This window comes from Eschrichtius robustus, unplaced genomic scaffold (genome assembly GCF_028021215.1).
Source record: "Eschrichtius robustus isolate mEscRob2 unplaced genomic scaffold, mEscRob2.pri scaffold_26, whole genome shotgun sequence".
Classification (NCBI taxonomy): Eukaryota; Metazoa; Chordata; class Mammalia; order Artiodactyla; family Eschrichtiidae; genus Eschrichtius; species Eschrichtius robustus.
The window spans coordinates 12,165,528-12,188,584 of NW_027175249.1; the positions used below are offsets into that span (position 1 = coordinate 12,165,528).

At 44.6% G+C, this 23,057-nt stretch overlaps 1 protein-coding gene and 1 pseudogene across 1 annotated transcript; one reads left to right on the forward strand and one right to left on the reverse strand.

Annotated features, from left to right (window-relative positions):
* Nucleotides 1-1,060: 1,060 nt before the first annotated feature.
* On the reverse strand, nt 1,061-14,552 carry LOC137757694 (myosin-13-like). Its single transcript, XM_068534312.1, has 11 exons — nt 14,349-14,552; nt 9,738-9,881; nt 9,496-9,652; nt 7,643-7,670; nt 6,726-6,837; nt 5,591-5,683; nt 4,111-4,174; nt 3,921-4,019; nt 3,708-3,815; nt 1,785-1,846; nt 1,061-1,381 (listed from the first exon to the last, which is right to left on the reverse strand). Exons 1-11 carry the CDS (start codon nt 14,550-14,552, stop codon nt 1,061-1,063), a joined length of 1,392 nt encoding a protein of 463 aa, XP_068390413.1.
* Nucleotides 11,132-13,835, forward strand: LOC137757696 (UBX domain-containing protein 4 pseudogene; annotated as a pseudogene).
* Nucleotides 14,553-23,057: the final 8,505 nt, after the last annotated feature.

A 23,057-nucleotide genomic window follows, 5' to 3' on the forward strand; every position in this document is an offset into this window, starting at 1 on the left:
GTGCCTGTTAATAACGCGTGGACCCTACAAGAATGATGAGCGTCACCACTTTAGGTGAACCGCATCTGGTTAAGGCTTGGCCTGTATTATGAAGTTTGATGTCTTCTCTGCTTTTTTGGGGCATGGTTTTGACCTGGTTCTTTTGAAAAGTAATGTACTCCCCAGTAATTTCAAGTGTATTAAAAAACTGTAAGTAGCAGTACAAAATACACCACCTCACATAAACTACTCCAGTGTGTTTTATGCAATACTGGGGTCCTCTCCCAGGGAACCAGAACGTAAAGACCCAAAGACGAAATTTTATGGTTCCACCTTATAATCCTATCCACGGGCCCACTTCAACATTCACCATCTCCGCAACTCTATGGAAATGTCTTTTCCCATGCTGATCCAGTTTTCTTTTTCTGAAACCATTATTGAGACTTTCCCTCATTTTCAAAACCTTTATGAATTTAAAACACACGAGCTAAGTATGATCTGGGTGACCTTTTCTGCATGACCTCTTTGACTTAGAATGTTTTCAGTGTTCATCCGTGTTCTAACATGTATCATCAGTGCTTCATTCATTTTTTTCATTGTGATTAAAAGTAACATTTACCATTTAAACCATTTTGAGTATACAGTTCTGTGGCATTAACTACATTCACATTGTTGTACAAATATTCTCACCATCCATCTCCTGGACCGATTCATTTTCCCCATGGGAAACTCTGTATCAATGTCTCTACATTTTTGCCAAAATTTGTTATTTTTAATTCTCTTGATTATAGGCCTTCTAGTGTTTGTGGAGGGGTATGGCGTTGTGGTATTAATGTGCATTTCCATCGTGACTAACGATGTTTAACATCTCTTCAGGTGTTTGTTGACCATTTGTATGTCTTACCAGGAGAAGGGTCTTTTCAAGTCCTTTTTCCATTTAAAAACCTGGGTTGTTTGCGGGGGCCTGCAGCTCCGCCGCCCGAGCCGGGTCCCGGCAAGCGATCGTCCTGGCGGCGTTGGCCTCGCTGAGTCCAGCCTGGAGCGGTCTCCGCGCCGCAGGGGCCCGCGCGCCGGGGCATCGCTAGCGGTCTTGCAGGGGCGCCGCTTCCTGCCTCGCGCTCGCAGGAGAGGGGACGCCCGGCCCCAGGCGCCCGTGCCCGGAGTGCCGAGACCGTGCTGTGCCGCGCGGACGCGGCACCGGCGGGGCGGGTCTCTCTTGGCATTGGCTGCGGCTCACCTGAGCGCGCCGGTGGTCCGCGCGCCTCTCCCGGAAGTGGGCGTCCTGGCCAGAGCGCACCTGGCGCGGGTCGTCCTGGGGGTCCTCGCCGTCGGTCCCCGGCGAGCCGGCGCGGGTCCAGGGAGCCAGCGCGCGGCGGCCGGGAACGACCCCTCCCGTGGGTCCCTGTCACCCCAGCGGCATCCAAGCGCGGAGCGGAGGGCCGCGGGCCGCAGGTAAGGGGACGGGGGCTCGTGGGGGTGGGTGGAGGAGGGAACCACGACTCACACCAGAGCTGTTCGGCACAGTCGCGGAGCCCCCTAACCTGGCGGCCGCAGGAAGGGCTCGCCTTTGAGTAGAGGCTTTGAGGACAGGCCCGAGCCTACCCCGTCCAATTTTACAAAACATCTGCTGGTGTAAAGCTCGCTCCCACGCGGTTTTCCCAAGTAGCCAAGTGCCCCACGCGAGGTCTCTGCAAGGAGAACCTGAGAGGGCCCGTAGCCCTGAGAGACTTGCCCTTGGCTTATGGCAAGGCCAAGGGATTTATCCTGCATGGTGATTTCTCCTGCTGAGAACCCCCAAACCCCACTCTGGCCAGCTGGCCCAGCTCTGCTTCCTGCACGTCTCCAGCCCGGGCCGGCCCTTGGCCACCTGCTGGGATGGGAAAGGGAAGGGTCTCAGAATTGCACCTTAGAAACTTGGCAGGGGGCATGGATTGAAAAACATGGGGGCCATCCAGGCAGCAGAGAAGGGAGAAGGGCATCTTGCTGCCCTTTCATTGTGGAATCGGTGGCGCTTCTGCTGAGAGGGGCCTTTCCATGGGGACCGCATGCAGTGTGTTTGGTGTCTTGGAACTGAAGAATTAGAACCTGTACAATTTTCAAATTATGTGGTCCTTTAATTTAAAAACAAAACCCCTAGAACCTTTGCTTTATAAATTGAGGTCTGAAAATTGAAGGTCTGTTTTGCTTCCACTGTGACACTATATTAAGAAATGTGGATTTATTGAGAAAAGAGTCAGAATAGAGAAGGAAACAGAGAACTCAGAGGTACCACTGTAGTTTGGCAAAGGCTGGGGGGAGTTAATTTGTCAATGCTGCTGGCTTTCAGTAGCCTGCAGCCATTCTCCTCCTGCGGCTGAGGGGGTATAAAGCTGTACTGGGTTGCTCTACTCTTCTTTGGTAGAATTCCAGCTCAGAGCCATCTCTTGATGTATAAGTATTTCGCAGACTAGGTTCCCAGGCAACTCCTGGAGGGCCAGAGGGATTCCTTCCTTCATTATACCTGTCTGTTTGAATGAAAACCAGCAATGACATATTTTTCTTTAAATCTGGTTTATGGTCTATCATCCAAAAACCAGATTAGCTATTTCCTCACTCTCTCAATAGGCTCGAGTTCCTGGAAACTGAAACCTAGAGAGGGTGGAAGAGTGCCCGAGGGAGAACGGGAGAGCCTGCCGGGAACCGTGACTCCTGGGTTTTTAATGAGCTTCCTAAACAGCATGGTCATTAATTGGCAAGTGATGACCTTAAGGAGAAACTACTGGTGAAAATGTAAAAGCCTTTTGTTAACAATGTGCCCACCAGGTGCGCATCTTTTGGAGTATTTTCATTGCATTTCCAACACCTGGGAGGGTGTTGGGCAGACGGCAGGTGTTTAATAGGTTTATTGAATAAGTTCAATTACATACAATTATATCAATGGAAGGGTCAGCAACACTATGAGGTTAGGGTTAGGGTTAGGGCCAGGGCCAGGGTCAGGGTCAGGGTCAGGGTCAGGGTCAGGGTCTTAGGGTTAGGGTTAAAAATGCAAGTTCTGGGGTTGGGCAGATCTGGGTTCAGACCGTCGTTTACAAACTGTCTTCGTGCAAATCGTGTGTTTTTTTCCTAAGACTCAGCTTCTACCTTTATGAAACGGGGGTAGCAGTGGTGCTGATCCCAGAGGTTTTGTTGAGGCAAAGCTCTTTTCTCAGTTCCTAGCATGCGTGAGTGCTCAATGCACTCAGTTAATATTATGGTTATTGACCCTGGAGATACTCCCCAAAGCTAAAGGCCAGAGGCCTGACAGGTGTGTTGAGGAGGTGGGTGCCTACTGTGAGCCCGAGGTGGCAGGTAGCCAGAGGAATGGAACGGCTGCTGCAGAGCGGGACTGTTTTCTCCTGCTTTAGACTTTTCTGTATTTTCTAGATTTTCTTAAAAGAACCATGTAGATGGTTTTGTACCCTGAAAACTTCCAACAAAAACTTTAAAGACCTTATCCATGCAAACATTTACTCTAAAAAGCTGGAGAATGGAACTGAAGGCCTATTTTGGAGAACTTTCTGTATTCCCATTTCCTGGAATCTTCTGAAATGGAACCAAGTGGGGGAGGGGTGTGATCTGTACTAATTCTCTGAGCTCTTGGGTCTAATCACTGAGCATCCCTGCATCCCAGCTTCCTCCTGAGATCATGGGTACCTCTCAGTTCATAAATTCAACAATTCCTTACTTAAGTAAATAAACACACAAAATACTTACATCAGTGGCCAACAATTCCTCACTGTCATCAATACTGGCCACGGTGACCTCTCCTTGGCTCACAAAGGGGAAGTCAAAGGGGTTGGTTGAAATGAGAAGCAGGTCTGTGAAGCAGAAGGATCCCTTTAGCATCTTATGCACAACTGACTCTGAGTTTTTTTTCCAATGTGATCGATTTGGAAGATGAGAATGATAACCAAGGAACTTACCCATAAGTTCCGGCTTCTTGTTTGACATGATTTGGTAAAAAATATGATAGCCTCTCTCACGGGATAACTGAAATGCCACCCTGGATTTTTCTAAGAGATCTAAGATAACAAAAAACGATGTGATTTTAGGGTCCCCAGGAGATGCCTCTGTGGCCAAATCCAAGGTGCCAGATAGAGTGTTTGGACTCACAGGTTTCAATGTCCGCTGACACCAGCTTTCCTGTGGCTCCAAAGTGAATGCGAATGAACGTCCCCTGTCCAAAGACAGATTGAAAAACACAGTTATTTTCTTTCTATGGTACTGTAGCCAGCTTCTGTTAGGTACTACTGAGGATGGGTGGGCTGTGTAGGCTCACGGAGGAGGTGATGCCAGAAGCATGAGGACCTTCCTCCTCTCTGTTTGCTTGGCATCTGGTCCCCACGCTGGCTCAGCCAAGACTCAGGTAGCTCTGCCCAAAGCACCTGGCCCTGTTCCCACAGCTCTGGGGATGCCTGCAGGCTCCCTCTCAAGTCTCTGTTTGGGACCACCTCACACCTGACTGTCTCCTTGGTCTTTATCCTGCTCAAACTCTTTGTAACACCTTTGAACTGATAACCTGGTTGGACTATCTGACTTCTTTTTTGCCTCTGGATGTTACTTCTGAGATTTCTTGCCTCAGTTTTCCTTACTACTTACTACATGCAAACCTAGCTCCCAGGCCAGGCCTCCTGGCTCCCCAAAGACCCACTCAGCACTTGGGTTCCCCCAATCTTGGGGAGTGAGGGGTGAAATTATATATAGTATATATGTGTGTGTGTATACTCCCTTCTTACATCATCTGCTTAATTGGTCGCTACCACTCTGTGAGCCAATTGGAGGGCAAAAATATTGCCTTGCTTGTTCACCCACAGACCCTGGAATGTAGTACATCCTCAGTAGTATTCTCAGTATTCTCTGAATGAAGCCTAAGAAGAGTTAATGAAGGACCAGTGTAGGTTTATGTGAATTATGTTTTCGTTCTTCAGGAGTTCTAGCTGCTGAATGCAAGTGCCTCTGGGTACTTGCTCTACTGGCCAGTGAAATTAGATAGGAGACTGGATACTTGTTTATTTGCCAGTGTCGGAAGTAAATGCCTCTTTGGTTGAGCTAATCCTAAGTGAAACATTGAAGGATGGGACATATCCTTCAGTATCTTCAGTTTCAACTTCTTCCCAATTTTTGAGCTCTGCTGCCTCCACCAGGTTTTCCCTCCTCCCAGCACCTCCTGACTTGGAGAAGGTCAGATCTGCTAACTAACTTCACACTAAGGTTTTCATGGCTAATAAGTCAGTGGATACTGTTCAATGGACTTATGTCTTTTAAAATGCTTCCACCTGAAGAGACCAATTTTAGCATAGAGAAGTCATTTTGTACTTGTGGAATTTGAATCTTGAATCCTTGTGACTTCAGGAGGCTCTGAGGTGATGCTGATTAGTTAGGGAAGGACAGCTAAATCTTCCTTCGGCTGGGAATAAGACAAAATGTTCTTTGAAGGGTTATCAGAATATCCCAGTTGGGCAGCTTGATCTGAAGCGCTTGGGGGTAGACTAAGGCCAGGTATATCCTAGTTTATGTGGCCATTTTTCATATTCAGCATTGGAGGAGAGGGTTTTCTTTCTGGGGGTCATTGACAATTGGACTGAGTCTTAACGAATCTCAAAGAGTTGTCATTCCTCACGGTCTTGGCATTTCCAAAGGCCTCCAGGAGGGGGTTGGCCTGGATGATCTGGTCTTCCAGGGTTCCCTAATAATATGTGAGAAGAGGAAAAGAGAGGACTTTGGACGTCTTCAAAGTAACTTCCCAGTGACTCAAAAGTGTGGATGCTCTGGAAAGGTCCCAGGGAGAGATGTCGCCCAGCTCAGGCTGGTGGCAGGTACAGTTGTGCTGAGTACCCACAGGCCCATCCCCACCCCACCCAAGGAGGCTTCAAGGTCCCATCGTAGAAGGAGTCTTAGCACAGCATCAAAGTGGCTTCTGGCCACACCAGATTCCAGGTTGGAGCCCTACCTGCTACCTCTCAATCTCCCAGATGGCCTTTCTTCTCTGATAACATTTTATTATAAATTATGGATTTGTAAAATATAGACCTCTGTTCCTGCATGCACCAGGACCCATTTATACAGATATTCGGGTTCAGAAGTAGAAACAGACTGTGAGCAATGAAAGTGACCCATATGATAGAAACAGTGGTTCTCAAAAAAATGTTTAAGTTGCATAAAATATTTTGTGAGAATTATTATGTAGAAATCCACTTATAGAAAGCAGAGTTTTTACCTTTTCCCCTTCCCCACATGATTGCTTGCCTTTCTGACTTCAGGGCTGTTTGGAAACTACTGTCCAGCCCAGTGGTTCTCAAAGTGTGATCCCTGGACAGGGCATGAACAATGGGAACATGACAGAAATGCAACATGCCAGGATTTTGAATGTGAGACAGGAATTTCAGTCAGAAATTCTGGGCCTGGGGACCAGCAATCCGTTGTTAACGAACCCTCCTGGTGATTCTGACGTGCACTACAGTTTGAGAACCACTGGCCTAAACCATTCCTTAGCCAAAGGAGGATGTGGAGTTGTTCAAGGTCACTCCGCTGTTGCTGATGGAGCTGGTGCTAGAGCCCGAGTCCACAAGGTGGAGCCATTTCCTGCCTTGCCCCGTAAACACCCCCTGGGGCAGGACCTCGTGCTGTGCATCTCTGCTGAGCACAAAGCCCTGCGGACACTTGGGGCTCACCTGGGGTTTCAGTTATACTCATTCCAGCAAGCCTTCCAGGTGCAGGAAGCTGCTCACCTGCATCTTGCCCTGCCGCTGCGCCTTCCTCTTCTCCCCAGTGACTGCAATTGCTGCAAAGTACTGGATCACATGCTTGGTGTTCACTGTCTTCCCAGCCCCGGATTCTCCACTGTTGATTTAAAAGTAAGTGAGAGGGACTTCCCTGGTGGTCCAGTGGTAAAGAACCCGCCTTGCAATGCAAGGGACGCGGGTTCAATCCCTGGTCAGGGAACTAAGATCCCACATGCCGCGGGGCAACCGAGCCCGCACGCCATAACTACTGAGCTTGCGCGCCTCAATTAGAGCCCATGTGCCACAAACTACAGAGCCCACGTGCTCTGGTGCCCGCGTGCCACAACTACAGAGCCCACGCACTCTGGAGCCTGTGTGCCACAACTAGAGAAGAGAAAACCCGCCTGCCACAACTAGAGAGAAGCCTGTACACCACAGCGAAGAGCCCGCGCACCCCAACAAAAGATCCCGAGTGCTGCAACTAAGACCCGACGCACCCAAAAATAAATAAAATATAATAAAGTAGAATAAAATAAAATAAAGTGAGATACACAGACATAGAGAAGAGACTTGTAATTGCCAAGGGGACCAAGGAAAGGGGGAATGGAGGACAAATGGATTGAGAGTTTGGGATGAGTAGATGCAAACTATTAGATATAGAATGCATAACCAACAAGGTCCTACTGCATTGCACAGGGAACTATATTCAATACCTTGTGATAAAACAAAATGGAAAAGAATATGAAAAGGAATATATATGTATAACTGAATCACTTTGCTGTACAGCAGACATTAATACAACATTGTAAATCAAGTATACTTCAATAAAATAATTTCTTTTTAAAAAGTAAGTGAGCTAAAGGAGAGCAGAAGGAATGGACAGCCCCTTCCAAGTCATCATGGCAACAACACAGGTTACTCACGCGATGAGGACGGACTGGTTGTCTCGATCTAGAAATGCAGAAGGAAGCAGGACAGAATAAATAAACAACATACAGGCAGGATATACAAATCAGGCAACATTGGGGGTAGACAGAGCCCATGAGTTCTAGTTCTGGCTTTGCCATTAACTAGTGGTGTGATGATTTGGGCATATCGAATCTTCTTTGAGACAATTTGTGCAGATTTCCCAAATGCTGGATGTGTAACGTGGGCAGCATGGGAAGTGAACGGTGAGTCCCACAGTGTGGAAGTTATTCATGTTCACAGATCTTTACCTCCTCAATAGCGCTTTCTTATCTCCCTTTTCAACAAAGAAAGCAAGTCTCAGACTTAGAACTTGTAAGAAGCCACAGCTTCTAATTAGAATTTATGGACACTGATTTGTTGTCATTGCCTTTTTCTTTCACCTTTACTTTCTACTTGTGGACAGTGACCGTGATTTTCCATTTACAAGAGTGTTATAGGTTGAATTGTGTTCCCCCCAACAAACTAATATGTTGAGGCCCTAACTAACCCCCAGTACCTCAAAATGTGACCTTATTTGGAAATAGGGTCATTGCAGATGTAATTAGTGAAGATGAGGTCATACTGGAGGAGGTGGGCCCCTAATCCAATATGACTGGTGTCCTTATAAAAAGAGAAATTTGGAGACAGATGAGAACACAATGTGAAGATGAAAGTGCAGATCAAGGTGATGATTCTATAAGCCAAGGGATGGCAAGGATGGCCAGCAAACCACCGGAAGCTGGGAGAGTGGCCTGGACCACATTCTCCCTCTCGGCCCTCAGAGGGAACCAACCCTGCTGACACCTTGATCTCAGACTTCCAGGCTCCAGAGCTGTGACACAATGCATTTCTGTTGCTTAGGCCACCCAGTGTGTAGTACTTGGTTACGGCAGTCCTAAGAAACTAATACTAATAGTGATATTATTCTTCCTTTTTTTAAAAAATAGTTTTCCTCCAGATCAAAGGGCAGATTTGTTCGGTTCCTATTTTATTTTTATTTTTGGCCACGCCACGTGGCATGTGGGATCTTAGTTCCCTGACCAGGTATCGAATCCATGTCCCCTGCAGTGGAAGTACAGAGTCTTAACCATTGGACCGCCAGGGAATTCCCTATTCTTCCTTTTTGAAATGGACGGAACTTCAGTCACTATAAGGAAAGATTTTAAATATGCAGAAATGGCCAGGATTGCGAATGTGACATTGGAATGGCTGAAGTTTGGGCAACATTGTCCTGGATGACTTTTAAGCATCTTCAGATCTCAGATGCTTGCTTCTACTTCTTCTCTCTGCACCAAGTCAAATCAGGTGAAAGTTGAACAGACCGAAGTGATGTTAAGCATGACAAGGGTGACAGTATTACCACATCTCTGCTATTTCATCTGCTATTCTGGAAATTTAAGGAGGAGAAAGAGGGAGCCTGAGAAAACAGGTGAAGGGAAGTTGCTGTGCCCATTTCTCCAACTTTGCATTCCTAAGTGGCTACTAATATAGTCTCTCTTCCAAGTGTGTTCCTGTTGGGGGTTTCTTTGGAGGTGGGGGCAGCGCATCTCCTTGTGCTTCACATCCACCCCCAGAGAAGCATGTACTTAGTGTGGCTTCAGTCCCAAGCTCTGGCTTAAGAACCGTGACTGGTAATGGAAGATACTGCGCCCCTGGCTTTCCATCCTGACATCCTCTGAATCTACTGAGGTCACTTTGGTCATTGCACCGTTTGGATGACCAAAGCCTGTGAAGGGCTCGAGTAATTAACTAAGAACCAGTGCAGTTAAAGGACTTGAATACTTCACTAAAACTATTTTTTTAAATATGGATTAAAGAAATTACTCACCAGTCAACATGAACTGATAGGCGTTGTCAGAGATGGAGAAGATGTGGGGCGGGGCCTCCTGGTGCTTTTTGCCTCTGTAGGCCGTCACCACCTCAGGGTTGTACACCGGCAGCCACTGGTAGGGGTTGACGGTGACACAGAAGAGGCCTGAGTAGGTCTGAGAAAATCAGAAAATTCAACCTATGGATCTTGACTTTACTAAGAGAAGGAAATGGAATAAAGAGAGGTTGAAGGGTACTCACGTAGATCATCCAGGCTGCGTAATGCTCTTTGAGGTTGTACAGCACTCCTGGCTCGTGTAGGTGGGTCATCATGGCCATGTCCTCGATCTTGTCAAATTTGGGAGGGTTCATGGGGAAGACTTGGTCACTGTTCGGAGTGAGTGTCTGGATACTGAGAGGAAAATCACATGATGAGTGGGAGAGCCGATGTGGTGACCTACCAGTGGGGTGAAAATGGTGAGATATTGTGGTGAGATTACCCCATTACTGTGGTTAACTTTATGGATCATTTCTGTGCCCAGAGATGATCCGTAAATAACTGTTCTTGATAAATCTAAGACTGGTCAAACTGTATAACCAATTCTGGTCTGATGCCCATAAGTCAGCATGCCATTCTGTGTGCCAGAAGAGGGTTACAGGTGTGCAAAGTTATAGAGCCCTTCAGCCTCAGGGTGGCCAGGTGGAACTCAGGATGGCCAAGGCCACAGCAGCTTGCCTCTGTTTACCCCATTTGCTATGAGTGCTGCAATGAGATCAAGCTTGGAAGATTGGAAAAAACTCTTCCAGTGTATTCTGTACATCTCCACCTCAATACCTCTGCTCATGTGGGTCCCTTTGTCTGGAATATATCTACATTGAAATTACATCTAGCAACCTTCAAAGCTCTTCTGAAGTGCCACCTCTTCCATGACCTGTTTCTGCTCTCCCCTGTCTTTTCAAGGCTTCCAGAATTCCTTGCACCGCTGCCCTAATAGTTAAAACATTTGGACTTGAAGCATGGTCCATGCCTGAACAGTATTTTGAGACTATTACCTAATTTTCCCCTCTCTGTTTTCCCTCCCCTTTAAGCATACAACTGGCACTCCATTACTCAGGAAAGGTAGAAAATAGGGCATAAAAGCGAGAGAGCCTGTAAGCCTTTCTAGCGTTTGTTTTCCAAAAGCCCGAATCCTCAGAAGAGCTTTGAGGGTTTTACCAAAAAGATAAAAGGGAGGAGATTTGTTGATATAGACCAAATCTCTTGAGGAAAGGAAGCCCTTCTGCCCCACCGCCCTAAACTAGAGAGAGAGGGACATCCAAAATAGCATAAGGAAGATGGAAAAATCTGTGTGTCCTGAAGGTTCAGAAACTGGGGAGCTCCTTCCACTTCCGGGACTGCAGGGCCTGCGGTCTCCCGGGCTCCCGCACGCACCGACTTGCCAACGAGACAAAGGACGGGGGCGCGCTGCCAACGGCGACGCGTGGCGTCATGCGTCGCGGGGCGCGCCTCGGCCTGCGCGCTTGCACGCGTCCTGGGGGCCGCTGACGGGCCTGCGTGCCAGTGCGGAGCCGGAGGCGGGCCGCGGGGGCCCAACGACGGAGAGGGCGGTGCCAGCTCCGGGACCGAGGCGGCAACACGCCGAGCGAGCGCCTGTGCCCGAGGGCAGTGATGCTGTGGTTCCAGGGCGCCATTCCGGCCGCCATCGCGTCGGCCAAGAGGAGCGGCGCGGTCTTCGTGGTGTTCGTGGCAGGTGATGATGAACAGGCTACACAGATGGCTGCAAGTTGGGAAGATGAGAAAGTGACAGAAGCATCTTCAAACAGTTTTGTTGCTGTGAAAATCGATACCAAAAGTGAAGCCTGCCTACAGTTTTCACAGATCTATCCTGTAGTGTGTGTTCCATCCAGTTTCTTTATTGGAGACAGTGGAATTCCCTTGGAAGTAATAGCAGGAAGTGTTCCTGCAGATGAACTTGTTACCAGAATCCACAAAGTCCGGCAGATGCACTCGTTAAAAGGTGAAATATCAGTGGCAAATAGTGGCCAGTGAGAAAGTTCAGTCTCTACTCCATCCACCTCATTTGATCAGAACAACACTTCTGAAAACTGTCAGTCCAGAAATGTAGAGCTCTGTGAGACACCACCCACTTCTGACACAAAGTCAGATTCTGCAACAGGAGGAGAAATTTCAGGCCAGGCCACTGTGTCTCCAGAGCCTGGTGGATGTTCAAATCAGAGACCTACAGAGGAGCTCACCGTCAGAGTGGAAAGACTAACCAAAAAACTTGAAGAAAAGAGAGAAGAGAAAAGGAAAGAGGAAGAACAGAGAGAGATTAAGGAGGAAATTGAGAGGAGGAAAACTGGAAAAGAAATGTTGGATTATAAAAGAAAGCAAGAAGAAGAATGAACAAAAAGAGTGTTAGAGGAAAGGAACAGAGAAAAGGCAGACGATAGGGCAGCTCGAGAGCATATAAAACAGAAGATTGCACTGGACCGTGCAGAGAGAGCTGCTCGTTTTGCAAAGACAAAGGAAGAAGTAGAAGCTGCTAAAGCTGCTGCCCTGCTGGCCAAACAGGCAGAAATGGAAGTCAAGAGAGACTCTTCCACAACAGAAAGAAGCAGTGTTGTGAGAATTCAATTCCGTCTTCCTGATGGTTCTTCCTTCACAAATCAGTTCCCTTCTGATGCTCCTCTAGAAGAAGCAAGAAAGTTTGCTGCACAGACTGTTGGCAACACTTACGGTAATTTTTCATTAGCAACAATGTTTCCCAGGAGGGAATTTACCAAAGAAGATTATAAAAAGAAATTACTGGATTTGGAACTTGCCCCAAGTGCTTCAGTGGTACTCTTGCCAGCAGGAAGACCAACTACATCCATGGTACATTCTTCCAGTGGCGACTTTTGGACATTCTTGCGGACAGTCCTTTACCCATTCCTTGCCATCTGGAGATTGATTAGCAACTTCTTATTTAGTAATCCTCCTCCTGCACAGACCTCGGTGAGAGCAGCATCATTGGAATCCTCAAACCTTGCATCCTCTAGCAACTCAGAAAAAAGGGAACCAGTCAGAAAAAGAGTGCTGGAGAAACGGGGGGAAGACTTTAAAAAGGAGGGCAAGATATACAGATTGAGGACTCAAGACGATGGTGAAGATGAAAACAACACTTGGAATGGAAATTCTACTCAACAGATGCAGTGTGACAAGGACAATATGTGCAGTAATCATTGTTTCTCTTATGATTTAATTCAACTAAAATTCTACTGGAGAAGTGGGACTGCTTTATGTTTTCCAACTCATCTACAAAGTGTCTCTTTATTCCTGCTTAGTGGGTTAAAGTTGTTTAACCTCAGATAAGTCAAGAGATAAAATAACTGGCTGCTAAGTCCTTGTATATGGTAACCAACTGCTAGAAGCCTAAAATAGCAAAAGGTCTGCGACAGCCTCCCTTTATCAGCTTTCTTGTTTAGTATTTCATATGCCCATTAGCCCTGTGCTCTCAGATGTTATGTTTTGTTTAGGGCTGTTTTGCTCCAGAACTCCTCAGCCCACACAAAGTAACTGGTGTGTCACTGAATAATTTGATCTTAAGTCAGAGCGTTTTAACTAGCCAATCAGATGATAATTTGGGTTTAACTTTTCTCTTCTTGCTCATCAGCTGCAAGCAAAATCTTGTAGTTTTTAATCTTACTTAAACACTGGATAAAAAAATCTTTTCCAAAAAAAAAAAGAAACTGGGGCTTGTTTCTTAGCAATCCTTCAGGGGGGCAGTGACACCCCATGTGGTATTACTGAAAATGTGGCATGGCTCTGGGGAGGGGACCCCAATAGTAACTCCAGAAAATTTATTTCCGGCCCTGTGAAAAGAGGCTGACACCAGAGGTTAAGTTTAATAATAACAATCATCATCATCATCATCGTCATCATCATCTGTCTTGTATGCTTGAATTTGTGAACTGCGATTCATACCTACCATGTACTCTTTTTTTAAAAAATTATTTTATTTATTTATTTTTGGCTGCGTTGGGTCTTCCTTACTGCACACGGGCTTTTCTCTAGTTGTGGCGAGTGGGGGCTACTCTTCGTTGCGGTGCACGGTCTTCTCATTGTCATGGCTTCTCTTGTTGCAGAGCACAGGCTCTAGGCACACGGGCTTCAGTAGTTGTAGCGCACGGGCTGAGTAGTTGTGGCTCGCGGGCTCTAGAGTGCAGGCTCAGTAGTTGTGGCGCACGGGCTTAGTTGCTCCACGGCATGTGGGATCTTCTGGGACCGGGGATTGACCCCGTGTCCCCTGCATCGGCAGGCGGATTCTTAACCTCTGTGCCACCAGGGAAGTCCCCATACCCACCATGTACTCTTGATTCCTACACTAGATGATAAACTTTGGGGAAGCGGGACTGAGATTTGCTCATATTTGCAGAGTGATAGACACTGTGACCTAGACATGGTGCGTGTCCAGTAAGGATTGAATTGAATGGTGCTCTGTAATTCTCTGCATTAAATTAGGCATTGCCTCTGGAGCTCCCTCTGTAAGTCACTCTGCAGCCTAGAGAGTTCTATTTGGTATATTCGCCCATCCAGCAGCAATCTGTATCAATCTCTCCCTTAAACAGTCCAAACTCTTCCACCACCACCTTCCCCTTTCTCCAAAGCAAACATCATAAAAACTCTCAAAGCCCAAGTCCTCGAAGGAAAGAGCCCGAGGAAAGGTATGTGCCATGACAGTTTTTACCTGCGACTTCACTCAGAGTAGATCAATGTGAGTCTTGTTCTATCTTCAGATTCCTATGGGCCAGCATGCAATTTCTACTATTCTACTCCAAAGGCAAAGGGGGATGCCCATGTTAGCAAGGACATCTGAGATCAACACTTACCCGGTTGTCGAGGGTCTCGACTGTGACTTTGTCATTTTCCTTGCTCTGGATCATACCTTTCACATAAAATTCCTTATTATCCACTGCAAAGCAAGCTTTCTTAGAATCAAATGGGCGATTTTGAGCCTCGATTCTCTCCTTCTCTGATTTCCACAGGTAGGGAGCTGCTTCTCCAAAAATGGCCATCTCTGCATCACAGCTCATGACCGCAGGGGCTGGGAAGACCAGGGCTGCTGAGTCTGGAGCTTTGGGGAGCTCCATCCTGTTATTTCCATTCAGACAGGGGGCCAGATTCAAAAGTTCCTGGGATTAACCTACGTTCTGAGGAATCCAGGACCTGGTATAGGGGCCTAGAGTGGGCAAGTGGGGGTGAGCTAAAGGAGATATTTTACTCCAAGAAAAAAGTTTGAGGGGACATCTCTTAGTCCAGCTCCAGGTGTGGAAGTCTAAACCAATTAGAGGAAGCCAAGCTAAGCCTAATAAAGGAGGCCTCAGAAAATACTTCCTTAATTACACATCACATTTGAGCCTCATGATCTCGGTGTCATTCCCAAATCTTAAGGGTGTCTGAAAAGAATTACTGGAATGTTGATAATTCCCAGTAGAAAGTTCAGATAGCCCAGTGAAAAGTAATGACTTGAACATAAAGTACTGCCACACTTGTTTAGCCAATTACAGACAACAAGGTGATAGGAGACATTATGGCCTAGTGTAATGGTTCCAAACTTTAATATGCACCAGAATTACCTGGAGAGCTTGTTAAAACACAGATTTCTGGGCCTCACCCCCAGAGCTTCTGATTCAGTAGGTATGGGATAGGGCCTGAGAATATGCATTTCTAGCAAGTTCTTAGGCAATGCTGGTGGTGCATTCATCAGCTGATGGTGAATTCATCATTGTGGTCCAGGGACCACACTCTGAGAACTGCTGGTGTAGGGCCTTCTGACTCCAAGAGTGGTCTTTGAACACGTTGCATCAGCATCACCGAGGAGTTGTTAGACATTCAGAATCTCAGAACCACCCCGCATTACAAAACCAGAATCTGCACTTTAACAAGATCTCCAGGTGATTTCTAGGCATAGTAGAGTTGAGAAGTACTGGGCTTAAGGCAGGGGTCTCCAAACTTTAGTTATGTGTAGCAGTGTCGGGGTGTGACAAACAGTGTTTAATTAAATACCTGCTTTAGAACTCACCGCTTAGCGTGTGTGTGTGTGTGCATGTGCGTGTATGGTGTGTTTATGTATCTTTCTGCCTCTCTCTCTCTGTCCACCCTCCCGCTCATCCCAGCCCCCCCCCCCGTCACTTCTTTCCAAACCATCCCCTTTCACAGACCTTCTCTTTATGTGTTTTCCTTGCTTAGAAGCTAGAAAATTTGGCTTAAAGTCCCGGCACTGAACTTGGTCAAACCACTTAACTTGGTCAAACCACTTAACTTCTTTGGGCCACTAATTTCACTTAAAATGAAGAAGCAAGCCTAGCTCATTTCTAAGGCCCCTGCAGGTTGTGTGTCTTTTCTGGTTCCTTTTCCTCATCTGCATTTGCTTTTCCTGTTCCCTCTGGACCTCTTCCCGTATCCTTCCTGACCCTCTACTTCTTTTCCCCACAACTCCTCCCCTTCTCCCTTTCTTTCTCTGCTTTTTCTTTTCCATACATTCTTCTGTAAGTGACCATAAAATGGAGTTCAATTACACACATGTATCCCCATATCTCTCTTAAGAAATAGGTCATATGTTTTGAATAAAGCCTTTTATGTTTCCTATTAAAAGTGGGAAAATTGAACATTTTATGGTTGTCTCTTGGAACTTCCCCCGCCCTCAATCTTACACTTTATGAAATTACTCTTCATTGGTAACTGACTGTTGTTTCAATATCCCTCCTTGAGATTCTGGGGGGATCTAGTCCTACAGAAAGAGGAGCAACTGCTTCCCTCTGGATCTTATTCAGGATAAGTTGCATTTCGATTTTACTTTGGCCAGCGGCTCTGCTGAACCATCTGTGTGCTCCTGGTTAAGTTTTCATAGTTAAGAGATTGGAACTCAATATAGCACCACAAAGAGGACCTCTGGCTTGCAGGCTTCATGCGGTTTAAATTTTCTCAGTTACTGCCTGGTGGAGAAGAAGAATTCATCCATATTGTTTCCTCATCTGTGAAGATAGTCCCTACTTTTGTGGCTTAAGTGAGTTTTACGACAGCAGCAGTTCTCAAGCTTTGTTTTCTCAGAACCCCTTCACACTCTTAAAAACCATTGAGAACCCAGTGAGTTTGGTTTATGCAGGTCATATCTACCAATATTTATGGTATTAGAAGTCAAAATTGAGAAACTCTAATTCATTTACAGTTCCTATCAAATTCATTGCATGTTAACATTAATGACATATTTTTATGAAAATGACTATATTTTCCAAAACAAAAAAATTAGTGGCAAGAGTACCATTGTTTTTCATTTTTGCAACTCACTTTAATGTCTGCTGAGTAGAAGATGGATGGATTTTCATGCCTGCTTCTGTATTCTGTCTGTTGCTGTATGGTTTTTTGTTTTTTTTTTGTTTGTTTGTTTATTGGTTAAAGTAGATATAGAAAATCTTTCACAGATATATAATTTGGAAAAGGAAAGAGTATTTTAATTACCCTTTCAAATAATTGCGGATATTCTTTTTAGATACTATACCAAAACTTGACACGTGGTAGCTTCTGTGGTAGTTCCTTAAAGGCTAGTTGCAATGTGGAATCTGAAACCATATCAACAAACATTATGATCTGTTGGTCTGTGTTGAACTTTGAATGAAACTTTTACCCATGTGTAAACATCATACATTGATCATTTGGAAAATATTGTGCACTGAATTATACAGAACTTCCAAATATTGGCACGTTTCATTATACAGTATAAAAAATCACAATCATTAATATCAGTACTGATCTCATTAGAAAATTCAAATATTAGGACGTTGTCAAGCTAATGATAGTAGATACAAGTCTTCCAAAGTTTTAATTTTTGCTTGAAAACTCAACTATATCATTAGTAAAAATTAGTGTCACTAGTTTTCCTTGAAAGGATAAACACACTTCACTGCTTTTTGAGAAACTGTGTGCCAGATATACAAGTCTGAGAAACAATAGTTTGTCCTCTAGTCATTCTTTCAAGTAAAAATGGTGCTTCATGAATCAGGTGGCTGGTTCATCTTGCAACTCAGACAACTGCACATGTGTTTTTCCTTGAGACAAATGTCAAAGTCCAGTGTGCAAAAGGAGTGCTTTTCATGGACTTCCTGTTTGATCATGTAGAATATTATAAAGATGTGGATAAAATTGAGATGTAATCAAATTAATACTCTCCACTGCAAATTTTAGGTTATTTTTCAATGAAGCTGGCTTTTTAAAAAAATTATTTATTTATATTTATTTTTGGCTGCGTTGGGTCTTTGTTGCTGCGTGCAGGCTTTCACTAGTTGCGGCGAGCGCTACTCTTCGTTGCGGTGCGTGGGCTTCTAATTGCGGTGGCTTCTCTTGTTGCGGAGCACGGGCTCTAGGCGTGCGGGCTTTGGTAGTTGTGGCACACGGGCTCAGTGGTTGTGGCTCACGGGCTTAGTTGCTCCGCAGCATGTGGGATCTTCCCAGACCAGGGCTCGAACCCGTGTCCCCTGCATTGGCAGGCGGATTCTTAGCCACTGTGCCACCAGGGAAGTCCTGAAGCTGGCTCTTTAAATTAAAAAAAATTCTTTTTCAATGTCAGTGTATGGCTGTGAAGAATAGTATGACTATTAGTACAGCTTGGTGCCATGTCTTGATTTGTAATAAAGTGTCAGATCGTCTATCCATCCTTGCTTTTGCATCATTAAGTCAACACAGTGAAGAAAGCACATGGCATCTGGGTATTATGGAAATTGTTTTGACCTCATGTACCTCTTGAAAAGTTCTTAGGAATCTCCAAGGATCCATGGGCCACAGTTTGAGAATGGTTGCACTATAGTGTGAGGGAATCTCATCAGGCTGCAAGTGTATGATCTGATGTCATTTAGCTTGACTTAGTGTTCAGCCTGCTACCCAAAGTGTTGAAAGTTGATCCACATCAAAATCATCTGCAACAGAATCTCTGTGGTTGGGACTGAGGAAACTGAATTGTTCTCAAGGGCCTCAAACACAGTGATGTTTGGGAGCATTATTTTGCTTTTATAAAGCCACTCTTTCCAAAACCATGGCATAGTCCCAATGGTCAAATACAAAATGATTTTAGGCAACTATTTCTTAATTTTAATAGTTATATTAAAGTCTATTACCTTATTTTAGCAAAATGTAAGATGCCATCGATTGTAAGATAACCTATTTTGTGTCCCACTAATAAAGGAAAACACCCTGCTAATTACAGTACTCCTTTCATTGATTATAAGATGCATCCCAAGTTTAGAGATAATATTTTGTGAAAATGTGAAGAAAGTTAGAATAAAGTAGAATAATATGTGCTAACGACTTAGAGACAGTGAAATATCTGTTTATAGTAGTGATATAAAGCAGTGTTTCTCAAACTTTTGTGGGCATAGGAATCCAACTGGGAATCTTGTTGAAATAGATATTCTGATTCAGCAGATCTGGAGTAGAGTTTGAGATTTTGAATATCTAAATGTCTCAGCTGATGCTGAGATAGACGGTCCAGACTTTCATAGCAAGCATATAGGGTAACTTTGAAAAACACATCTAAGAAGAAAAAGGAATCAAGGTAAATCAAAATATTAAGTGAATTAGCAGTACTGGTCTTAAATGGGTATTGCAAAATTTGTGATAGTAGTATAAGAATGAAGTCTGAAGTTGGGGAAAGACTACAATGACTCATGGTCAAACTATACCTTTAGGTCTCTTAGAAAAACAAGACTTTCCGTCTGGGATTCAAGTCACTGCGTGTGTTGAGGTGAAGATTTTTCTTCTTCCACCCACAGCTCTAACCATGACTCAGAATCCAGTATCTCCTACTTTTACTGCCTAGATGATGCATGAGTTGTCTCAGCGATATTCTTGCAAATGTGTTGTCCAGCCTACTCAAATGCCTTCAAGATGACTTTTTTTCCCTTTTGAAAACATTGGAAAATCATTTGGGGTAGTTTCTGCAGGCCAAAGATACTTCTTGCTTTAAACTGAAATCTGGCTCTCTGTGACTTCAGGATGTTTGATCCTCCTTTCGGCTCTTGGTAACAACAGAAAGAGTTCAAACCTTCTCCCCACAAGACAACTCTTCACCCATTTGATGGCTGCTCTGGGTTCTCCTTAGCTTTTTTTTTTTTTTTTAATGCGGACCATTTTTCAAGTCTTTATTGAATTTGTTACAGTATTGCTTCTGTTTTATGTTTTGGTTTTTTGGCTGCAAGGCATGTAGGATCTTAGCTCCCAGACCAGGGATTGAGCCTGGAAGGCGAAGTCTTAACCACTGGACCTCCAGGGAAGTCCCTCCTTAGCTTTTTCTTTTCCAGGCTAAGTAGCCCCAGTGCTGTCTTCATCTGTTTCTTCCGTGATGTGCTTCTGCATCTCCTTTACCATCACAGTGAGCTCACTCCTGTTAATCTCTTAAGTGTGACATCCAGACCACATGTTGTCCTCCATCAGCATGTGCCTTCACCTCTCCTGACCTAGGTGTCATGCCCTCTGGCAGCCTCTTCACACCGATGGCTCACCACTCACTGTCAAGCAAAGCCCCTCAACGCACGCTGTGTGCGTCCGGTTGCTAAGTCAGATCTTGTCCCCATATTTATACAACTGTACTCTGGGACCCAGGGCTAAAACCATGTATTCTTGGCTGATAAAACTTTCCCTTGTTAGGTCTCATCCAACTCTCTTGGCATGACTCATGGTGTCCCTGGAAACTCTACCCCCAGAAAGTCCCCTAATTATCTGCTTCTTGGTTTTGAGAGCTTGACCTGCTTCCAGCCCTACACAGCTGTGTCCCTCCAACCATCCCCTCTGTTCCTGTCTTTAGGGGTCTTCCAATGGGGATGGCCATCCCAGTCTCCCTGACCTCCAGCACCACCTTCTGAGTGCTCCCCAAGCCCTCTTACTGCTGTCAGTGCGCTATGACACTGCTCTCAACTTTCAGCCCTCTCCTGGGAATTTCTCAGCTACTGCATCTTGTCAGCAATGGTGTGGTCATGACTTAATTATACTTTGGTTTCCTTGGTCCTAATTCATCTAGAATTACTTCCAATAAACACAAATCTTGAGGTGGGGGAGTAATTTTTTTTTATTACTACAGTGGACATAGGTTTGAATCCATTTCTCCTTATTCTCTCAGCATCATTTGTGAGTAAAGACACAGCTGAGGGGATTCATGGGTGCGGCCTCTGCTCAAAAACCGGCAAAGTTAGACTTGTGTGAAGACTGAATCTTGAGCCTACGAACATCATGTTTGGGGCCAACCTAAGTATATTGACCTGGAGCTTGTGTGTCAAAGTTCTGCAGTGTGTTTTATTCCTGTTAGTGTGATGAGCAAATTTGGGAAGCCCTGCTTCCTTAGCTGCATATTTTGTAATCTGCCTTTAGAAATACTTAAGTAATGGATTTTAATTTCATCAGTTTCAGATTCCTATGAGTGTGGCAAGAATGAGAATGTGTAAAACACTGTTTGCTAATTTCAATTATTGTATTCCCAATCAAGATGAAAGTGACTCTTACCTTCTTGGTTTCCAAAGCAATGGTTAGTGTCCTTCAGGAATGAAGTGGCTTCTGAGAGAGTGATTCCAGAAATCAAAACTAAACAAAACAAAGAACAAATGAACTATGAAGAGTTTAAATAAATCTAGAAATTGTACTTTTCTAAGTTTAGCTACATTTAAATAGTACACAGTGGATGGTGTGGGATGGAAATACATTTTCCATTTTTCCCTTCAGTTAAATCATCATTCTTTAAATAATTGGGTAATTACAGCACTGATTAACAATTTTTTTGAGTATCTTCTGTGTGTGCAAAGTACCATGTCAGCTCCTTAAGGGGGTATAAAAAAGGATAAAGACAGTCTCTACCCTAAAGGAATGCAAAATTTAGGAACAGTTAAGAGAAATGCTCAAATAAATCTTTGAACAAGGAAGAATAATACAAATTCTGTAAGCGTCTAAATGAAGTGTTATGGGGACTTAGAGAGATGATGCTTCCGGCTGAGGGTAGGGGGCTGTGAGGGGTCAAAAAAGAAAGGAAGGAGGGAGGGGAATGATCCGGATTGTAACTTGGATGCTTTTAGACCAGAAGTTGAATTCTTTGGCAATGAGAGAAAAGTTGTGAATTATGGGCAAGACTTCTTTAAGAGGTCTAGGAAGGGCACTCTCTTAAATATCCTATATTCTCTTGGAGAAGATGAAGGTAGGGTAGCTGATAACTTACTTGGGACTAAGGAATCTCAGTCCAGAAGTTTATAACCTACATGAAGATCTCAGGATACCATAAGAGTCTGAATAATTTTCAATATCAAATTTAACTTAAACTTCCTATTTACCACACAGTACTTTTATGGAACCTGGGGAACATGTCGTGAAATACCATTTAGGCTGGAAGAGACATTTCAACACTTGCTTTCCTACTTTGGTCGTGTACTCTTGGTCTCTTCCTTTTATGAGTCTCTAATAATCTCCAGCTATATCCTAAAATTCTCAGGAAAAGATTAAATGATTAAGTATCATATTCTGAATCCTTGGTTCAAACGAAATCACACTTGGAGGCAGAACCTCGGTTTTCTAATGCCAGCTCTGTAAAGTAGCTGTTGTAATTTCCTTGAGCTTTGGTTTCCTTCTGTAAAAGAGACAGATGGACCAGAAAATCCCCAAGATTTCTCTTAACCCTGTGAATGTATGACAGAAGGTATTCTGGTGAAGATGGTGGCCAGAAATCAAAGCATCGCAAGCTCCTAAAGCTATAGAATCCCTCTGAGGGATGCTCCTGCAGTGTCAGACATGACCCAGCCCAAAGTCCACAAGGCATGCCATGCATGAGCAGCCTGGAAACTGGTCATTAATAAGCAAACTAGGATGCATTCTGAGATGGATAAAATGCATGGGAGAATTTCTTCCCGCAATCATCTCCCAGAAGTCCTGACATAAGAAAAAAATTTACATAACCAACCACAAAAATTTCAAATAATACTTCAAGGCAATCACAGAAGAGATATCACAAATTAGCATGTTTATTTGTTAACTGCAATTATAATACTGACCTAAACAATTAGAGGGGTAAGTACGTATTATATTCAGCTTTATATCCTGCAGGTTAGTTTTTTTATTTGGTGTCATAATTGCTTATATTCTTGTCTTTTTACTCTTTGTAGAAGCTTCTTGAAAGGCCTCGCCATCTTGTCTCCCATATTGCCCTTAACACAGTTCTTTACGCTTAGTAGGCCCTCAGCAAAGGCTGCTGTGTTGCCTTCTCTCCTCTCCAGGTAACCTGATCAGGTATAATCACAGCTACATGGAGCAAAAAAGCGGGCACTTGTGAGCACTTACCTTGCGATGCTGTGGTCGAAGCAGTTTCGAAAGTGTGGCCCCCCAGCTCCCTCTATACTCCCAAATGCGCAAGCCCAGCACTCTAATGTGGCTGTATTGGGGGATCACCATTTACTCCTTAGATGTAAATGCATCGTAGCCCTGATCTTTCACTCTTGTTAAGTTACTTGGATAAATGACCAGCGGAGGCTGTATAATGCCAAGTCAGCTGCGTAGGGATTTTGATGTTGGACACAGAT